General features: G+C 43.0%; 2 protein-coding genes across 17 annotated transcripts in view; one reads left to right on the forward strand and one right to left on the reverse strand.

Moving 5' to 3' along the window:
• LOC116594363 (ankyrin repeat domain-containing protein 26-like) overlaps positions 1-17,055 on the forward strand; it is a 636,289-nt gene that overhangs the window by 8,432 nt on the left and 610,802 nt on the right. For 4 of the 16 annotated variants that reach the window (XM_032349690.1, XM_032349693.1, XM_032349685.1 and 1 more), the window contains exons 1-3: positions 12,581-13,047; positions 16,009-16,123; positions 16,281-16,454. In XM_032349690.1, the coding sequence (XP_032205581.1) occupies positions 12,800-13,047; positions 16,009-16,123; positions 16,281-16,454 (537 nt within the window). In that variant the 5' untranslated portion in view covers positions 12,581-12,799. Of the gene's footprint in view, positions 1-12,572; positions 13,048-16,008; positions 16,124-16,280; positions 16,455-17,055 lie in introns of those variants that run through there. The other 12 variants (XR_004287183.1, XR_004287185.1, XM_032349691.1 and 9 more) reach the window with 9 other exon arrangements.
• LOC116593629 (casein kinase II subunit alpha'-like) lies at positions 5,548-12,487 on the reverse strand. The gene is given in 3 exon segments (XM_032347896.1): positions 5,548-6,386; positions 6,389-6,983; positions 12,461-12,487. Coding segments are annotated over 3 exon segments (1,461 nt in total).

The following is a 17,055-nucleotide window of genomic DNA, read 5'->3' on the forward strand; positions in this document are numbered from 1 at the left end:
TCAACTTCCCCAGGAAACGGTCCCTGGTTGTGTTTTAATTCAACTTTATTTATAAAGTATTTGAAATTTTAAAACCTGTGTATAAAATTTTTTAGCCACAAAACATTTATTTACATATTTATTTATATATGTAATAAATAATAAATACTGAATTCTATACATCAAGTCCTGTCACCAGGGAAACAACTCCAAAGCCAGGGCAGGGAGGACTAGAGAACGATGAAGGCCACGGAAAGGGCAGAGTTCTGTTTCCCAGCCGCCCTTCCACCCCAGGAGGAGAATCTTCCCATTAGTGCTTGGGAGTGGATGGTGGGCTCAGAGCCCACAAAGGCTTGAAGGCCTGAGGGGAGTGAGGTGATGATGGAGGCTGGGTGCTGTGCAGGGGCTTAGGAAACGGGTGCTGCTGGGAAGGGGTGGGAGACCATGACCCAGTGGGGTAACTTGGGTGAGTGCGAGTGGGAGGAGAAAGCAGCAGGTTGCAGGCCCCGGGCACTCCAGGCCCCAAGGTTCTGAAGATGAGAGCACGGGGATCGGGTCATGACATCCTCCAGGGGCATGTACTTGTGCTCATAGCCACTCTGCCTGCCATGTCCCGCACTGGGGTCTCCCATTTCACAGAGTGGTTCCTGCTCAGCGTTGTGTAGGTCCTCAGGGGGTAGTAGCTGTGCATGGGGAGTCGAGGGGGACCGCACTCACTCTTCCACTTGTTATTTCTTTGACATGTCTTACCTCCTACCACTGCCCTTAAGGAAGCACTGTTGGTTCACATAGATAGGGTCAATTTTTCAAATGTAGAAGCTCAAGCATTCCCTGAATGCAAATATTTTGAAATAACTTGTCTAAGATTTCACTTTATTTTTATTTTTTAATTTTTTTTTCTTGAGCGCACTTTTTCGAAATACATTTTTGTAGGGACTGTAAAGAAAGAAAGCAGGAAGAAAGCATATATACAGACTTAAGAGAAGCATGTTCTTCACATAGCAGGAATTTTTATGCCTTGGCTTCTAACCCAAGTAGTAATTCTGAGTAATTTTACATGGAATATGTCTTATTCTGCTCTAAGACCATGATCTAGTTATAGGGATAGAGAAGTGATCTATGTATGATTCAGTTGATATTAATACTAGTCTTTGATACATTTTATTCTTAAATGCAGCAATTATCTACAATTGGTTATAGTTATTAAGTTTTAGTTAACCCAAGTGTTGATTTTCTTCAAGTTTTGAAAGAGGCCGGCTTTGGCTAACAATGCTGTAAACTGTCAAGTCAGTTATTCGAAGTTTTAAGATTTCACTTTATGAACCTTTTTTAAAGATTTTATGTATTTGAGAGAGAGTGTGAGAGCGAACACACATGAGTAGGGAGGAAGGGCAGAGGGAGAGGGAAAAGTAGGGGAGGCGGATGCAGGGCTGGATCCCAGGATCCTGGGAATCTGACCTGTGCCAAAGGCAGATGCTTAACTGACTGATCCACCCAGATGCCCCAGAGCTGCTCTTTTAATTCAGAGTCCATCTCCTTAGTGACCCATTTGGAGCAAGAGTGCTTTATGTTGACATGTGGGTTCCTGATACCATTGATAGAAGAGAATCAAGCATGTTGATATAGCCTGGAGAAAAGCTTCACTTTTATTGGAAAGCTCTCGACACTGTATCCCTGAAACTCTAATTTCTGAAATGTTAATGTTTGCCCGGAAAAGTATTGTCAAATGGGGATAAGCAAATTTAAACCAATTTCTTTTGTGCTAGAGATAATGTGCAGTTCTGTGATATTTCTTAAACATAGAGGATCATTGAATCTTTCTGTTGAGGCACAATCCTCCCCTTCCAGCAAAGTATATGTTCTTTGGAATATAATTTAAGAAACACTACTCCGGAGATAATCATTTAGGCTGTTAACTCAGTAAAAATACTTGAAGCTCTTACAGCTATGTTTTAGAGTTTGGAGATATAGAGATGAAAAATAGTCCCTTCCTTCAAGAAGCTCTTGGTTTCGATGGGTGCAATAAAATAAGTGGCGTATACATTGATAAATGCTGTGATAGAAGCCGAGATTCTTGGAACTGGTCAATGTTTGAAGTAAGATTTGGAGAAAGAGTACAGTTAATCTGTTGAAGAGGTGGAGGAGGGCTATTTAACTTAATTTAATTTATTTTTTTAAAAATATTTATTTATTTGAGAGAGTGAGAGTGGGAGAGAGACGTGAGCAGAGGGGTGGGGCAGAGGGAGAAGGAGAAGCTGACTCCCCGCTGAGCAGGGAGCCTGACCTGGGGCTGGATCCCAGGACCCTGGGCTCAGGACCTGAGCTGAAGGCAGAAGCTCAGACTGAACCACCCAGGCCCCCTGAGGAGGGCTGTTGTAAAGAGAAGGAGCAGCTGGTGAAAGCACTGGCGTGGGGGGGGGGGTAATGGGAGTTATGGGGAGGATGAGGGGTGGGGAGGTTGTGGGGGGTGAGTGTACTTATATATGTGTTTAAGTTTAGAGGATCCTTTATAGGTTTCGATTTGGTCCTCCGTTTTACTTTACACTTCTGCCCTACAGAATTCAGGCCAATTCCTGTGTGCCTGACCCCCTCCACCGTGAGGGTATAGAGCATTGTGCTGGTTCAAACCATTCCCACTCGTGTCATTCTTTCCTATAGGGAAAGTACATACTGGTAGTACACTTTCTCATGACTATAGTGGAACACTCGATGAACTTCTTATTTCCAACAGAAAAACGAGTGGGCATCTCTACTTCATTAAATTTTAAAATATTTATTTGTGTGCCAAACATAGGAGTTGGCACTAAATTTCATAGGGAGTCGGTGCCCAGAGAGTTGTTATAGGTATCCTCTTTGTTACCAGACTTTTTCAACATAAGCAAATTAAGTAGCTCAGTCTCCAACCTGGGACTCACGTGGGGACTCAAAAGCCCTCCGGTGGGAAGGAGGTAGGCGGAAACTTAGCATCACCCCTCAGATCCTTGCATGTTGGGGAGCCAATGTTGGGAGACTGCCAGGGATTAAGACCACTACATACTTATTTCCTTATTTATATTTTCTGATTTTTCAACGATAAATTTTGTGTTGCTTTGCACATAGTAATTTGTTTCTAGTTAAAATAATAAAATAGCTTTAAATGTGTTTAAAGATTGGGGCACCTGGGTGGCTCAGTCGGTTAAGTGTCTGCCTTTAGCTCAGGTCAAGATCTCAGGGTCTTGGGATTCTTAGGGTCTGTGATCAAAGGAACGAGACTGACAGAAAGCGAAAGTCAAGCTAAGCTTTATTTCGCGCCAAGCATCGAAAATCAAACCAAACAGTTGGGGCTGTCTCGTATAACGAGGCGATGATGACCAGGACACTGACCCCAAAGGCTTCCCTACCCAACGATTCCCCTTCGTGGCAAGACCACTCCCTGGTGATGCTCATGAGGCTCCCAATGACCCCGACGCTATCACTACTCCTCCCCTGCCTCACAGACTAACCTTTATAGAGGTGGTTGAGCCCGGCTCACACACAGGTGGCCAATGAGACTGCAACACACATGGAAAACTGCACAGTCATGCTTGGTCAGCAATACAGGTGGCCAATCGAATTCCAATTCACCACAGCAAATATATGCGCGCCCCACTGATTCGATGTCTCCATCCGGCCTGGCCCGCTCCCATATCTGGGGCCTGCAAGCAAGTTCCTCCTGAAGGGGCAGGGTCAACCCAAGCTCACAACAAAGTGCCTCCCTCTGGCCAACCAGGCCCTTACAGGGATTAAGCCCCATGTTAGGGTCCCTGATCAGTGGAGAGCCTGTTTCTCCTCCTCCCTCTGTCTCTCCACTATAACCTCCCCACACAATACTCTCTCTCTCACTCACTCTCTATCTCAAATAAAAATCTTAAAAAAAATATGTGTTTAAAGGTTAACAAAGGAAGCTTTCAGCATTAGATAATAAAGTATAAAATATATAACTCACAAATGTAAAAATATAATTTTTTTGCTACCAATACCAATATGATTTTATTGGAAAACGGAATGTAAACAGATGTTTTCAAACAAACAATCTAATTTTATAAAAATGTATGGCATTATTAAATAGTTAATAAGGAAATCCCACGGTCTGATGGGGGTTGACACCTCGAGCTCTAGCCTAGCTTGAAGTCCCCACAGCTGTGGCATGGCTTTGCAGCTGGGGGAGGAGACTGCTTGCAAACCAGACTGGTGACAAGTCCCCAGAATGAAATCAGCCTGTTTACTTTTTAAAACAGAATCTAGCTTCCTTTGTTAACAACAATGCTGGCACAATGGATCCCGAGTCTTGACACTGGCTCCAGGAGTTCCAACTAACCCCCCAGGCCCCCCAGATGATGACTGCTCAGTCACTGGGGAACGGGCTGGCCCTGCACACACAACCCCAGTCCCTGCCCTTGAGAAGGACAGCTCTGCCATCACGTTCACATATGACCTCTTGGAGCTTCCAAATGCAGCTTACCCTGATTATAGAGGGAAATTGCTTCTCATGGGGATAAAAAGGCAAAAAGGGTGGGGGTGGGGGAAGAGTACGTTTTTCTCACTCAGTAGGTCTTTTCCTAAATACATTCTAATAGGATGTTACCCTCATTCCCCAACCTGCCTCAAGACTGACTTTCCAGCTTTCATTATGGTTATGACCAAAAAGTCTCTATTTCAGGGAGGTGCATGAAAGCAGGCACACACACAGGGATGTATGTGCTGGGAAACAGTGAGGTTTTCCTTACAAGGCTGCAAAAAGAAAAAAAAGGCTACACGGAAAAAATAGCAACAAGTTTTTATGGTTAGGCAAATCAACAAAGGTTACAGTGAGCTCCAAGTTACGCACTTCCCATCAAACTTCTGATGAGACAGAGGGACCTGTTCACCGCGTCACAAGATTTCAAGTGATGCCTGCTGACAGCAAAGGGGCCTCTTGTGAGCTCCTGCAGTTTGCTCCCAAATGAATACACTCAGAAGAAAACTGCAGAGGTGAGGTACATTTCCCAGAGAGCTCATGTCATAAAAAAATACATAAAACATGAATTTGTAAAAGAGCTTAAAAAAAATACTGTCACTGTTTTAATATCTCCTTTTCATAAATGAGGCTGGTGTGTCAGACTGGTGTGTGTAGACTGCTAACATTTTGCTAAATCTTGAGCCTGAATCTCGCACCAAAGGAAACCCAGACCACAGTGGCATAGATAGAAAGTCAGATACTCAGAGCTTGTTGACTGAACAGGTTAATTCAACAGTGGCCTCCTGTTAAATAAAGGTAAATGGACAACAACTCCAAGTCTCTCCTCTCCCATGTATTCCAAAGGGAGCATTTCCTCAGATCCTGAACTCTGGGCATCTTCCCGCCGCCACAAGGGCAGCTCCCTGTAGACTGGGGACTAGGGGATTTCTTTCTTTTTGAAGGACAGTTAGGTCTTTACTCTTCTTTGCATTTAGAAGGAATGACTAGAATTTCTTTTTATCACATTGTAGTTTTCCTTCAAGATTTGGGTTTGGTTGGTCGGTTTTACTGGCAAGCATCCATGCCCGCATTACCTGTGGCTTTCCAAGTCTTCACTGGGCTGCCTTGAGGCCACTGGAAAGCACAGCATTGTCTGCAGGAGGGTGGGACCGCTCCTTCATCGCCACGTATACCGGGTGCTCCGTGGCCTCTTTGGCAGTCAGTCTCTGCTGATGTTTGTCCAGAAGATCTAGAGCCTCGGGGCTGACGAGGGGTCTGTTCTCACTATGGATATAGTTTTCCCAGCGTTTCCGTGAATATTGTCCCAGGATATGGTTGAAGCGCGGATCTAGGTCTATGTGGTCTTTCTTCAGACACCCATACGGCTCATCTGGAGCCAGAACCTTGGCAATGCGGACAAGCTGGTCATAGGTGTCCCGTCCGTGAAAGAAGGGCTGCTCTCTAAAGATCGTGCTTGCTAACATTCGGCCCAAACTGCACATGTCCAAGCTGTAATCATACCTCTGATCGCCCACAAGGAGCTCCCGGCCCTTGAAATATCTCGAGGCTGCACGGACATGGTACTCCGGAGCAGGACGGTGGAACTCTGCCAGACCCCAGGCTATCAGCCGCAGCTTTCTCTGCTGCTGACCCACCATGACATCGTGCGGTTTCCCATCCCTGGGCCGGACTCCCTTGCTGCGGCAGGAATCCAGGGCCTTACGGAGCTCATGCATATAACACCGGACCTCGAAGTCTGTCGGGATCCGGTAACGTTGCTTAAAATCTGTATTACGGATATATTCAAATACCAAAGCTGGGGTCGCTGACACAGAGTCCTTCACAATGTCAATCAGCTTCATGATATTTGCTCCACCACGAAGGTTCTCCAGAATCTTAACGTCTCGTTTTATCTTCTTTTTCTTCACCGGCTTGAGAATTTTGACAACCACTCATTGTCGGGGATGTGCATGGCCTCAAATTCTTCACTGTTCTTTCCCCGACCAAGTTTTCGAACCAGTTGGTAACCCTCTTGAATACCCCAGCTCGGGACGCGAGCCTCCTAGTCCCAGTACTCGCGGCTCCTCAGGCTGTTCCTCTCGGCTTGGACCCGGGCCCTGCTGCCCGCGGCTGGGCGGGGCACGGGGGGCGGGACCCGGGGGCGCCGCGGGGCGCAGAGGGCGGTGTCGGCGGCGGCGCGGGGCGGGGGGGGCGGGGGGGGCGGGCGTCGCAGGGCGGCGGGCACAGAAGGCGGCGGGCGGGGCACTGCCGGAGGAGAAGCAGGAGGAGAAGCGCGGCGGCAGGCGGCCACGCCAGGCGGGGCCCGCGGGGGCGGGCGGGCTGGGGGCGCGGGGGCGGCGGCCGCGCCCGCTGGGCCCTGGAGCGGTCGGCTGGGCGGGCGGCGCTCTCGCTCCCCGGCGATCTCCGCGTGGCTCACGGCTCCGAGGCTGCGGCTGCGGCGGCGCCACCAGCCTGGAAAGCGGCAGCGTTGGCTGCGGTGGCGGCGGCCAAAAATATAATTATTAAATACCGTATTGTCTACAAAAGACTAATCGATGGAAAATAAAAATACTCAAGAAAAAATTAGTGAGCAGAACCTACCTACACATCTCAACACATACACCAAAATGATCCCTATTGGTAAAAGTGTTTACTCTTTTTAACAAAACCATTAAATATTTCAGAAGAAAGCATATATGAGTGGTATTACTGATGAGTGACAGATTTTTCAAACAACAGAAGTTACAAAAGAAAGTATCAATACATTTGGCCACATAAAATCTGTGACCAAATAATATAAGTGAAAATATAGAAAAAAAGGATGAGCATGAATGATAAACATTATTTGTTTATAATAAAGGGACTAAAATTTTTTGTAAATGATCACAGGACATAACCAGTTCACAAATTAACCATGAGTACCAGCCTTCTACGCTTACCTGATCTGGACAGTGGGTTCAACTTCATCATCTTACCTCAAGACATTTATTTTAGTTTAGTTCTGTCATAATTTAATCTACTGGCATCTTGATGTACTCACTACCTTACAGATCATCATACTTATCCGTTATATGGATTACTTCATGCAAATACTATTAGGTACCTAGGAAACAGTCTGAAAGTCCTTGTGAAAAAAATCTTCCCCATTGTTACAATTTATGTAAGTCTTTTTCAAAAAACAAATCAGCGTTATCCATTTAGAGAAATACTTCCCACAAATTGAGCACAAATTCAAGATACTGCTTTTGTGTCACATGTGATTGATAAAACATGTTAACCATATAATCAGTTCTAAGAGACCAAAAGCTCTGGTGGATAAAACTACACTGGGGACTTGGGATAGGCACGAGTAATATCTCACATTTGGACGTAGTGTATTTTCATGAAGCCTAAACAAGAGACATTCTTTTTCCTTCTATTTATTCCTCTAATAACTCTTCACATTTTATATAAGAAGATCTGAAGATCTTTTATAACACCAAGAAGCATTAAACTTAAGCATCTTAAAATCTAACAAAAAATTTAAAAACTATACAAAAGGCATTAGCTTATGTGGAGAGAGGGTACAGGCAAACACGTCTGCCTAATTTCCCAAACAGGAAAAAAAAACTTGGTTATCTGATAAAGTATATGATATCAGCTGCATAAATTCTGAAGTCTGTCGTTTTCTGCTATAATAGCATCAAACATGATTTTTCCTCCAAATTTTTAAAAACTGAACCTTTGTTATAGCAGAACTAATACTGGCAATTTGCCATTCTAACTAGTGAGGGCTGTGTTTCCATATCCATGAAGATTTTACACCAGGCTTCACATTAGTTGAACCACTAATTTCTTATCATCGCTGTCATTCCATATTTTTTCCAACTGATTATGGCTTTTTAGCTAATTGTGATTATTTCAAAATAAAAAAAGTCTCCCTTTTGTTCTTCTTGAAAATACTTTAGCTACCAAGTTCTCCAAATACCTTTCTATTTTGTCTCATTTCCTTACTTCTGACACCTCTGCCTTTGTCAGCACCTAGTTCATAATTTCTAGGAGTTACATAGACATAACATCTCAGGTTTAAGAACAGTTGGTCTTTAACATACTTTCAGGACTGTGAAGGGTGGCGAAATTTGAGGTGAGAGCCTAAAATTATTTCTGCAGCACAGAAAGGATAAAACATGAAGGATAATCTCATCAAGTGAAATGTATCCACTTAAACACAGTAAGATGGCAGCTCCAGAGAGGCTCTCACTATACATCTGTTTCCTTGAGAGTTCATGTGATGTACACTTAAAAAAAATATTTTATTTATTCATTTGCCAGAGAAAGCAGAGCACAAGCAGGGGGAGCAGCAGGCAGAGAGTCCGATGCGGGACTCAATCCCAGGACCCTGGGAATTGTGACCTGAGCCAAAGGCAAATGCTTAACTGACTGAGCCACCCAGGTGTCCCACACATACTTTTCTTTTGGAATTTTGGCCATATCTCTTTACACCCAGGACCTATTCAGGAGATGCCCATCTATTCACAAAAACGTCCTGATTTATCTGATCACTTGGTAAGTTCACAGGATAACATAAGAGAAACAAAGGATCTGGAAAATGGGAGATTTTTCACTTCTTTGTAACATCAAACAATCTATTTCATTATTTTTATCTCCCCAAAATGACCATCTGATTACAAATGGTACAATTCAACCGAAAAATCTATTAGAGGCATGCAGTAAACAAAACTCAGCTTTAATACTTTCTCCCTAAGGGAAAATAAGAACACGGTCACACACTTGACATGGTCCTAACACATAATTAATGGAACCTGTGGCTTTTACTTGTGCGAGCATGGTGAGTAAAGAATTTGGCAAGGATGTGATTAACTAACTACCAGAGAAAGTATTTTTTTAATATAGGAGAAGATATTTAATTTCACTCCATATTAATTAATGAAAATGCCAATTACAGCTCCATTATAGTACGTCTTTTAAAATCTGACATAAAAAGATCAACATTCTAAAGACTGGTTTTGCAGTATGGCGTTTCCTCAAGATGTTAAAAATAATGACCCAATGACCCAGCAATTGCACTACTGGGTGTTTATTCCTAAGATACAAATGTAGTGAGAAGAAGCTCCATGCCCAGTGTGAGGCTTAAACTCATAACACCAAGATCAAAAGTAGTAGGCTCTAACAAATGAGCCAGCCAAGGGCTCCTACTTTGGTTAATTCGTTATTTTTTTTTTAAGATTTTATTTATTTATTTGACACAGAGAGATATCACAAGTGGGCAGAGAGGCAGGCAGAGAGAGAGAGAGGAGGAAGCAGGCTCCCTGCTGAGCAGAAAGACTGATGTGGGGCTCGATCCCAGGACCCTGGGATCATGACCTGAGCCAAAGGCAGAGGGTTTAACCCACTGAGCCACCCAGGCACCCCTACTTTGGTTAATTCTTAAAATCATTAGCCACTGTAATAGGAGTGTAATAGGAATAGCAAATGTAATAGGAATCTGGCAAGTTTGGGGAAAGCTGGTTTTGTATTAGCTGTTGTCATGGGTCTACTCCCATTCCTGTCTGTCTCCTTCACCCACAATATCAGGTATAGTCCAGTTGTAATTACTGGATCAAGCACCACATGAAAAGGATTTTCTGTAGACTCTCAGTATACAGCATATATATATATATATATATATATATATATATATATATATGAGACAACCCATCTTGTTTGCATTTTACTTGATTTTTTTTTCAACTGCATCATACCATTCTTTTTTTTTTTTTTTTTAAAGATTTTATTTACTATTTGGTAGAGAGAGAAGGATCACAAGTAGGCAGAGAGGCAGGCAGAGAGGAGGGCGAAGCAGGCTCCCCGCTGGGAAGTGAGCCCAATGCAGGGCTCCATGTGGGGCTTGATCCCAGGATCGTGGGATCATGACCTGAGCCGAAGGCAGAGGCTTTAGCCCACTGAGCCACCCAGGCACCCCGCATCATACCATTCTTTAATATTGATCTTTCTGGTGAAATCTTTACCGTCCAATTTGTGCCTTCCCTAAGTAGCTGCCAGAAACTGCCAACTTCTGTTAACAAAAGTGTAGCTTAAAAAGTTCTTCACTCTTGGGCGCCTGGGTGGCTCAGTGGGTTAAGCCGCTGCCTTCGGCTCAGGTCATGATCTCAGGGTCCTGGGATCGAGTCCCGCATCGGGCTCTCTGCTCAGCGGGGAGCCTGCTTCCTCCTCTCTCTCTCTCTGGCTGCCTCTCTGCCTACTTGTGATCTCTATCTGTCAAATAAATAAAATAAAATCTTTAAAAAAAAAAAAAAAAAGTTCTTCACTCTTTTGCCAAATAGATACACAGATATCAAAACAATAACCATTTACAAATTATAATGGAAAAATATGCTATCACAGTAGAAAAATGAAAGAGCCCAGATATAAATATATCAAGAAGTATGCAAAAAAATGCAGGATTTATATAAAGAAAAAGACTACCCAGAAGCTCATAAGACTTAAGTTGAAAGACATAACATGTATCTAGATACATTGAAATGGAAAGACATAAGACTTAAAAAATTGAGAGACATAACATGTATCTAGATATACTGATGCAAGATTGATTCTGTGAAGGTTAATTCTCTTAAACCAAATTGCAGACAGATTCTCACTGTTTTAATTTGGTATAGTGATGAAAAATTCATCTCAAATAATGTAGAGGTAAATATTGCCAAGACAATACTGAAAGAGAAGATTAAGAAAGGGGACGATGGACCTGTAATGGATTTTTTAAAAAAAGATTTATTTATTTATTTATTTGACAGAGATCACAAGTAGATGGGGGTGGTGGTGGTGGTGGTGGTGGTGGTGTGGGGGGTGTGGGGGGGTGTGGGGAGGGAAGCAGAATCCCTGCTAGGCAGAGAGCCTGATGCGGGGCTCAATCCCAGGACCCTAGGATGTACCTGTAATGGATATTAGAACATATTTTATAAAGAGGTTAAAAATAGTACAGTACGGATACAAGAAGAGTACTAGTCAATTGAACAGAATGTAAAACTCAGAAACAGGGTAAAAAAAAAACCTGATAATTTAATTAACGATGAAATCGTATTTTAAACGAGGTAAGAAAAGATGGATTAGTTATGACAAGCAAATAACCTTTTTTTTTTTTTTTTTGGTTCTTTAATGTTGGGGCACCTGTGTGACTCAGTGTTACTCTGATTCTTCATTTCAGCTCAGGTTATGAAGTCAGGGTCCTGAAATCATACCCTCCCCTCTGCCCTTGGGGTGGAGCCTGTTTAAGAGTCTCCTTTCTCCCTCTCCCATTGCCCCACTCCCCAGTATCTCCACACTGTAAGAAACAAAACAAACCTTAAATCTTGCACCATGCTCCAAAATAAAGCTTAAAGATTTAATTGGGAAATAACGCAAAAAATAAAAGTAAAGAAAATTTAAGTGTAAGGCTGGGCCTAATGGGAGCATTAAGAGGCAGGCAGAAATGCGTTTTCCTCTGGAGGACGTGCCTGGTTTTCCCCTCGTAAGTTTGCATTTGATGATACACACTGCCAAGTCTCTGACCATGAAAACAGATTTTTTAAAAACGTTTATTTTTTTGACAGACAGGGAGAGGGAGAGGGAGAGACAGAGAGAGAAAGAAAAAGAAAAAAAAAAAAAAAGAGAAAAAAAGAAAAGAGAGAAGCCCGTCTCCCGCTGAGACGGGAGCCAGACCTGTGTTCCACCCCAGGGCCCCAAGATCAGGCCCCAGGGAAGGCAGGCGCCTAACGAACTGAGCCACCCAGGCATCCAGGCACCCCTGAAAACGACTTTTTATTGCTGCATCTGCTCAATTCCACGGAGACCGGCTGGGACCCGGAGTCATATAGAAGAGGAATAAACTAAAGAAGAGCATTTTTTAGGGACATTTTCTGGGGGAGGAGGCATTCAGCATCCTTAAGTTTTGTGCACTCTAGCCCCAGTAGTATATAAGGACTGCTTTTCCACACCGGCGACTCTAATCTCTGCAGATACTTTAGAATGGGTCAACCAACGCCCACTAACGTTTGAAGGGAATCCTCCCGGCGACATGAGCAATCACTGAGATTTGAAAGGCTTGGGCCTCGCACATGCGCTTTGGGCACACTTAATCACAGCCCTGTATGCTCAAGCGCCGGCGCAGGCGCAGCGACGCGGGTTTCAGAGGGGCGCAAGCGCATTTGTGCTGGAAGTCGCCGCCTGGTTACGGTTATTTTGTGCTGGAAGATTACCAACCGCGTACCTTTGCTGCTGTGATGTAGTGACGAGGTCGGTTTGGCTTATCTCTAGCGCTAGTGTTGGCGTCTAGAGGCGGCGAAAAGCCGAGCGGAAGGTGAAGTGTTGGTGAAGCCTCTAGGCTTTGCGATGAAGAAGTTTTTTGGTTTCGGGGCTGGGAAGGGGCGTTCATCCCCGACCTTTCGCACCGAGCCGATGAGTGGCTTGGGGGCCCGGGCTGACAAGAATGAAGAAGTCAACAAGTCGCAGCGCGGGTATGACGTCCGCCTGAAAGATCTCAAAAAGATCCACAGGGCTGCCGCCGTGGGCGACGTAGCGAAAATGCAGCGGTTGCTACTGCTTGGGAAAGACGTGAATAAAAGAGACAAGATGAAACGGTAATAGGGACTTGGAAGCCGGCGGCGCGAGACGGCGGGGAAGCGTGGGGGGACCGGGAGAAACGCGCACCTTCCCGGGCTCAGCCTGTGGAGCGGAGCGGTCCTGTCACCGAGGGCGCTTGGCGGCCTTCCCTCCTGAGGCGGGCAGCAAGGGGTCTAGCGCCCAGGCCGGCTGTCTGAGCAGCAAAACAAAATCCTCAGCTGCCTTTGGCCCCACTCGTAAGTCCCCGTATAGGTCACTTAAGAGACAGCTTTGACGTGATTGAACCACATTTCAATAGTGATAGAAAAGAAATGAAGTATACACAGTATTTTACTTTATTTTTTAAGATTTTATTATTTGACAGAGAGAGACACAGAGGGAGGGAACACGGCAGAGGGAGTGGGAGAGGGGGAAGCAGCTCCCCACCCCCAGCAGAAAGCCCGATGTGGGGCTTGATCATAGGACCCTGAGATCAGGACCTGAATCCAAGGCAGATGCTGAATGACTGAGCCACCCAGGCGCCCCCAGTATTTTATTTTTAATGGGCATCATTTTATACGATAATGCCATTAAGAAAAGGTCTATTCCCGTAATAGATCAACTTCTGGGCTACAAATTGCTTCGATAAAATCCAATATATAATTTTTATCTGTGTCCACTTTGTATGTATGTTATTTACTGACTGGCTGTCGAAGGAAATTTTGAATTGGGAAGATGGTTCTGTTCGTGATTAGGAAGACGTATTTCTCAAAATGTGTACTCTTCCTGTATTTATGGACATTCCATAAAGCAAATAAAATTATCATGGTTTTAAGAATTTTGGGTTCCACCTGCTCTCTTTTATCATTGTGATGACATTAAGTAAATTTTTGGAATCACTATAGTGTACACCTGAGAGTAATAGAACACTGCATGTTAACTGGAATTAAAATAAAAACTTAAAATTTTTTTTTAAAAGATTTTATTTATTTGACAGAGAGATCACAAGCAGGCAGAGAGGCAGCCAGAGAGAGAGAGGGAAGCAGGCTCCCCGCTGTGCAGAGAGCCCGATGCGAGGCTCGATCCCAGGACCCTGAGATCATGACCTGAGCCAAAGGCAGCGGCTTAACCCATTGAGCCATCCAGGCGCCCCAAAACTTAAGTTTTTATAGGTAGACAGATTCGCCCTTCCAGATACCAAATGTATCTTAAATTTCCACAAATTACACGGTTACTAATAGCTGAAAAAAGACAGATGAATGAATGGGGCATAGTAGAAAATGCCAAACACCCAAATATGGTGACATTTCATATTAGTAGGAAAAGGTGAATCATTCATAAGTGGTGGAGAAATATCTGCTTTTTATTTATTTATAATAGTATTAAATACTAATATTGATAATTGGTAATTCTTGATTTTCATATGATCTAAAAATCTAAATATCGGGGGGTGCCTGGGTGGCTCAGTGGGTTGAGGCCTCTGCCTTCGGCTGAGGTCATGATCTCAGGGTCCTGGGATCGAGCCCTGCGTTAGCTCTCTGCTCAGTGGGGAGCCTGCCCTCCTCTCTCTCTCTTTCTACCTGCTTCTCTGCCTGCTTGTGATCTCTGTCAAATAAGTGAAATCTTAAAAAAAAAAACCTAAATATCTAATAAAATGAGAAAAATAATTTCATTTATTATTTAATATAATGTATATATAAAAATATATCACAAAATATATAATATATAAATATGTATTTATAAGATATATAAAATATATAAATATATAAAAATATATGAAATACGTAATGTATAAAAATAAAACTCTTCCCGTTTATTTGAATCCTGCACTTCCTTTGGCTTAAAGTTTCTTGAAAATCAGAGTGAAGAATTACTTCAAAAGAATTCTTTGTTATTTTAGTCCTCTTTTCCCATAATTCTTTCAAGGACTAAAATTTATTTAAATGCAAACCATGTGACTAGAACTGCAGTAGAACTGTTGTATGTACGTAACATCATTTCATTTAATGTAAGGCACCATAGATTGTGTGATGCCCCACCATTTTATATACGAATAAGAAATCTTAAAAAATTCTCCCAGTTATAGTTAGTTGTAAGACATTTTGAATTATAAATCTCATTCTAATGTCAGAGATACTAAAAGGTAACAAAATGACCTTCCTAGAATCATTGAAATATAGTATTCTTGTGAATCCTTAAAACATATCTGAGAAGTAGGCATAATTGGATCACTTTACCTAATTGGAGTGTTGTCTTTGTACAATAGTAGCAAAAGTAATAGTTATAATAATAATATGTAACAAACTTTGCATAGATCCTCATTTAGCATGGTGACAAGGTCTTGTGAGATAACTATTTTTTTTTAATTTTTATTAGTTTTTAGTAATCTCTATAGCCAACACGGGGCTTGAATTCATGACCCTTGAGATCAAGAGTCACATGACCTTCAAACTGAGCAGGGCAGGGGACATGAGATAACTATTTTTATCTCCATTTTTTTTTTTTAAGATTTTTTATTTATTCCTTTTACAGAGACAGATCAGAAGTAGGCAGAGAGGAAGGCAGAGAGAGGAGGAAGCAGGCTCCCTGCCGAGCAGAGCCCGATGCGGGACTTGATCCCAGGACCCTGAGATCATGACCTGAGCCGAAGGCAGAGGCCTTAACCCACCGAGCCACCCAGGCGCCCCTATCTCCATTTTTTTGATGAGGAAATTGAGGATAAAACTGAGCGATAACTATTAAGTGACAGAGTTAAGTAGGATTTAAACCCAGGTTGAGCTGAATCCTGAGGTCATGCTCTACCTAGTCAGATAGCCTGCTCTTTTACTAGTATGATGAATAATCACTAATACATATTGTTCTTTCTTCAAAAGAAAACGAAATCTTTGTTTTTGAGTCAAAGGAATAAGATGCTATTTAAAATTTACAATTACATGAATTAATTCCATGTTTTGAAATAGTGCACTATAATTTCCTAAAATGTTTTTTCACTTTCATAGGACGCCTCTCCATCTGGCCTGTACCATCGGCCATGCCGACATGGTGACTCTTCTTGTAGAGAGGAAATGCCAGCTTAACCTCTGTGATAGAGAATGTAAGACTCCTCTAATGAAGGTGTGTGGTAGCAGCTGTGTCTGCCTGAGATGGATTTGATTTAATTACTTAGAATGAAAATCTATTGCAATTAAATGTAACTAATTGGTGAAAACTGTGGCATGCTTGCTTTAAATTGCCAGAATTTACACTCTGTTTCTTGGGATACTACTGACAGGCTGTACAATGCCAGGAAGAGGCATGTGTAACTATTCTTTTAGAACACGGTGCTGATCCACATCTTACGGATAACTTTGGCAATACTGCCCTCCACTATGCTGTTGCTGGTGAGAACACGTCAATAGTAGAGAAGCTGATTTTATACCATGCAAATATTGAAGCAAGAAACAAGGTATGTCAACTTTATTTATAAAGTATTTGAAATTTTAGGGTGCCTGGGTGGCTCAGTGGGTTAAGCCGCTGCCTTCGGCTCAGGTCATGATCTCAGGGTCCTGGGATCGAGTCCCACATTGGGCTCTCTGCTCAGCAGGGAGCCTGCTTCCTCCTCTCTGTCTCTGCCTGCCTCTCTGCCTACTTGTGATCTCTCTCTGTCAAATAAATAAATAAAATCTTTAAAAAAAAAAGTATTTGAAATTTTAAAACCTGTGTATAAAATTTTTTAGCCACAAAACATTTATTTACATATTTATTTATATATGTAATAAATAATAAATACTGAATTCTATACATCAAGTCCTGTACTATGGAAACAACTCCAAAGCCAGGGCAGGGAGGACTAGAGAACGATGAAGGCCACGGAAAGGGCAGAGTTCTGTTTCCCAGCCGCCCTTCCACCCTAGGAGGAGAATCTTCCCATTAGTGCTTGGGAGTGGATGGTGGGCTCAGAGCCCACAGAGGCTTGAAGGCCTGAGGGGAGTGAGGTGATGATGGAGGCTGGGTGCTGTGCAGGGGCTTAGGAAACGGGTGCTGCTGGGAAGGGGTGGGAGACCATG

The sequence above is a fragment of the Mustela erminea genome, chromosome 6, assembly GCF_009829155.1.
Source record: "Mustela erminea isolate mMusErm1 chromosome 6, mMusErm1.Pri, whole genome shotgun sequence".
In the NCBI taxonomy this organism is placed as follows: Eukaryota; Metazoa; Chordata; class Mammalia; order Carnivora; family Mustelidae; genus Mustela; species Mustela erminea.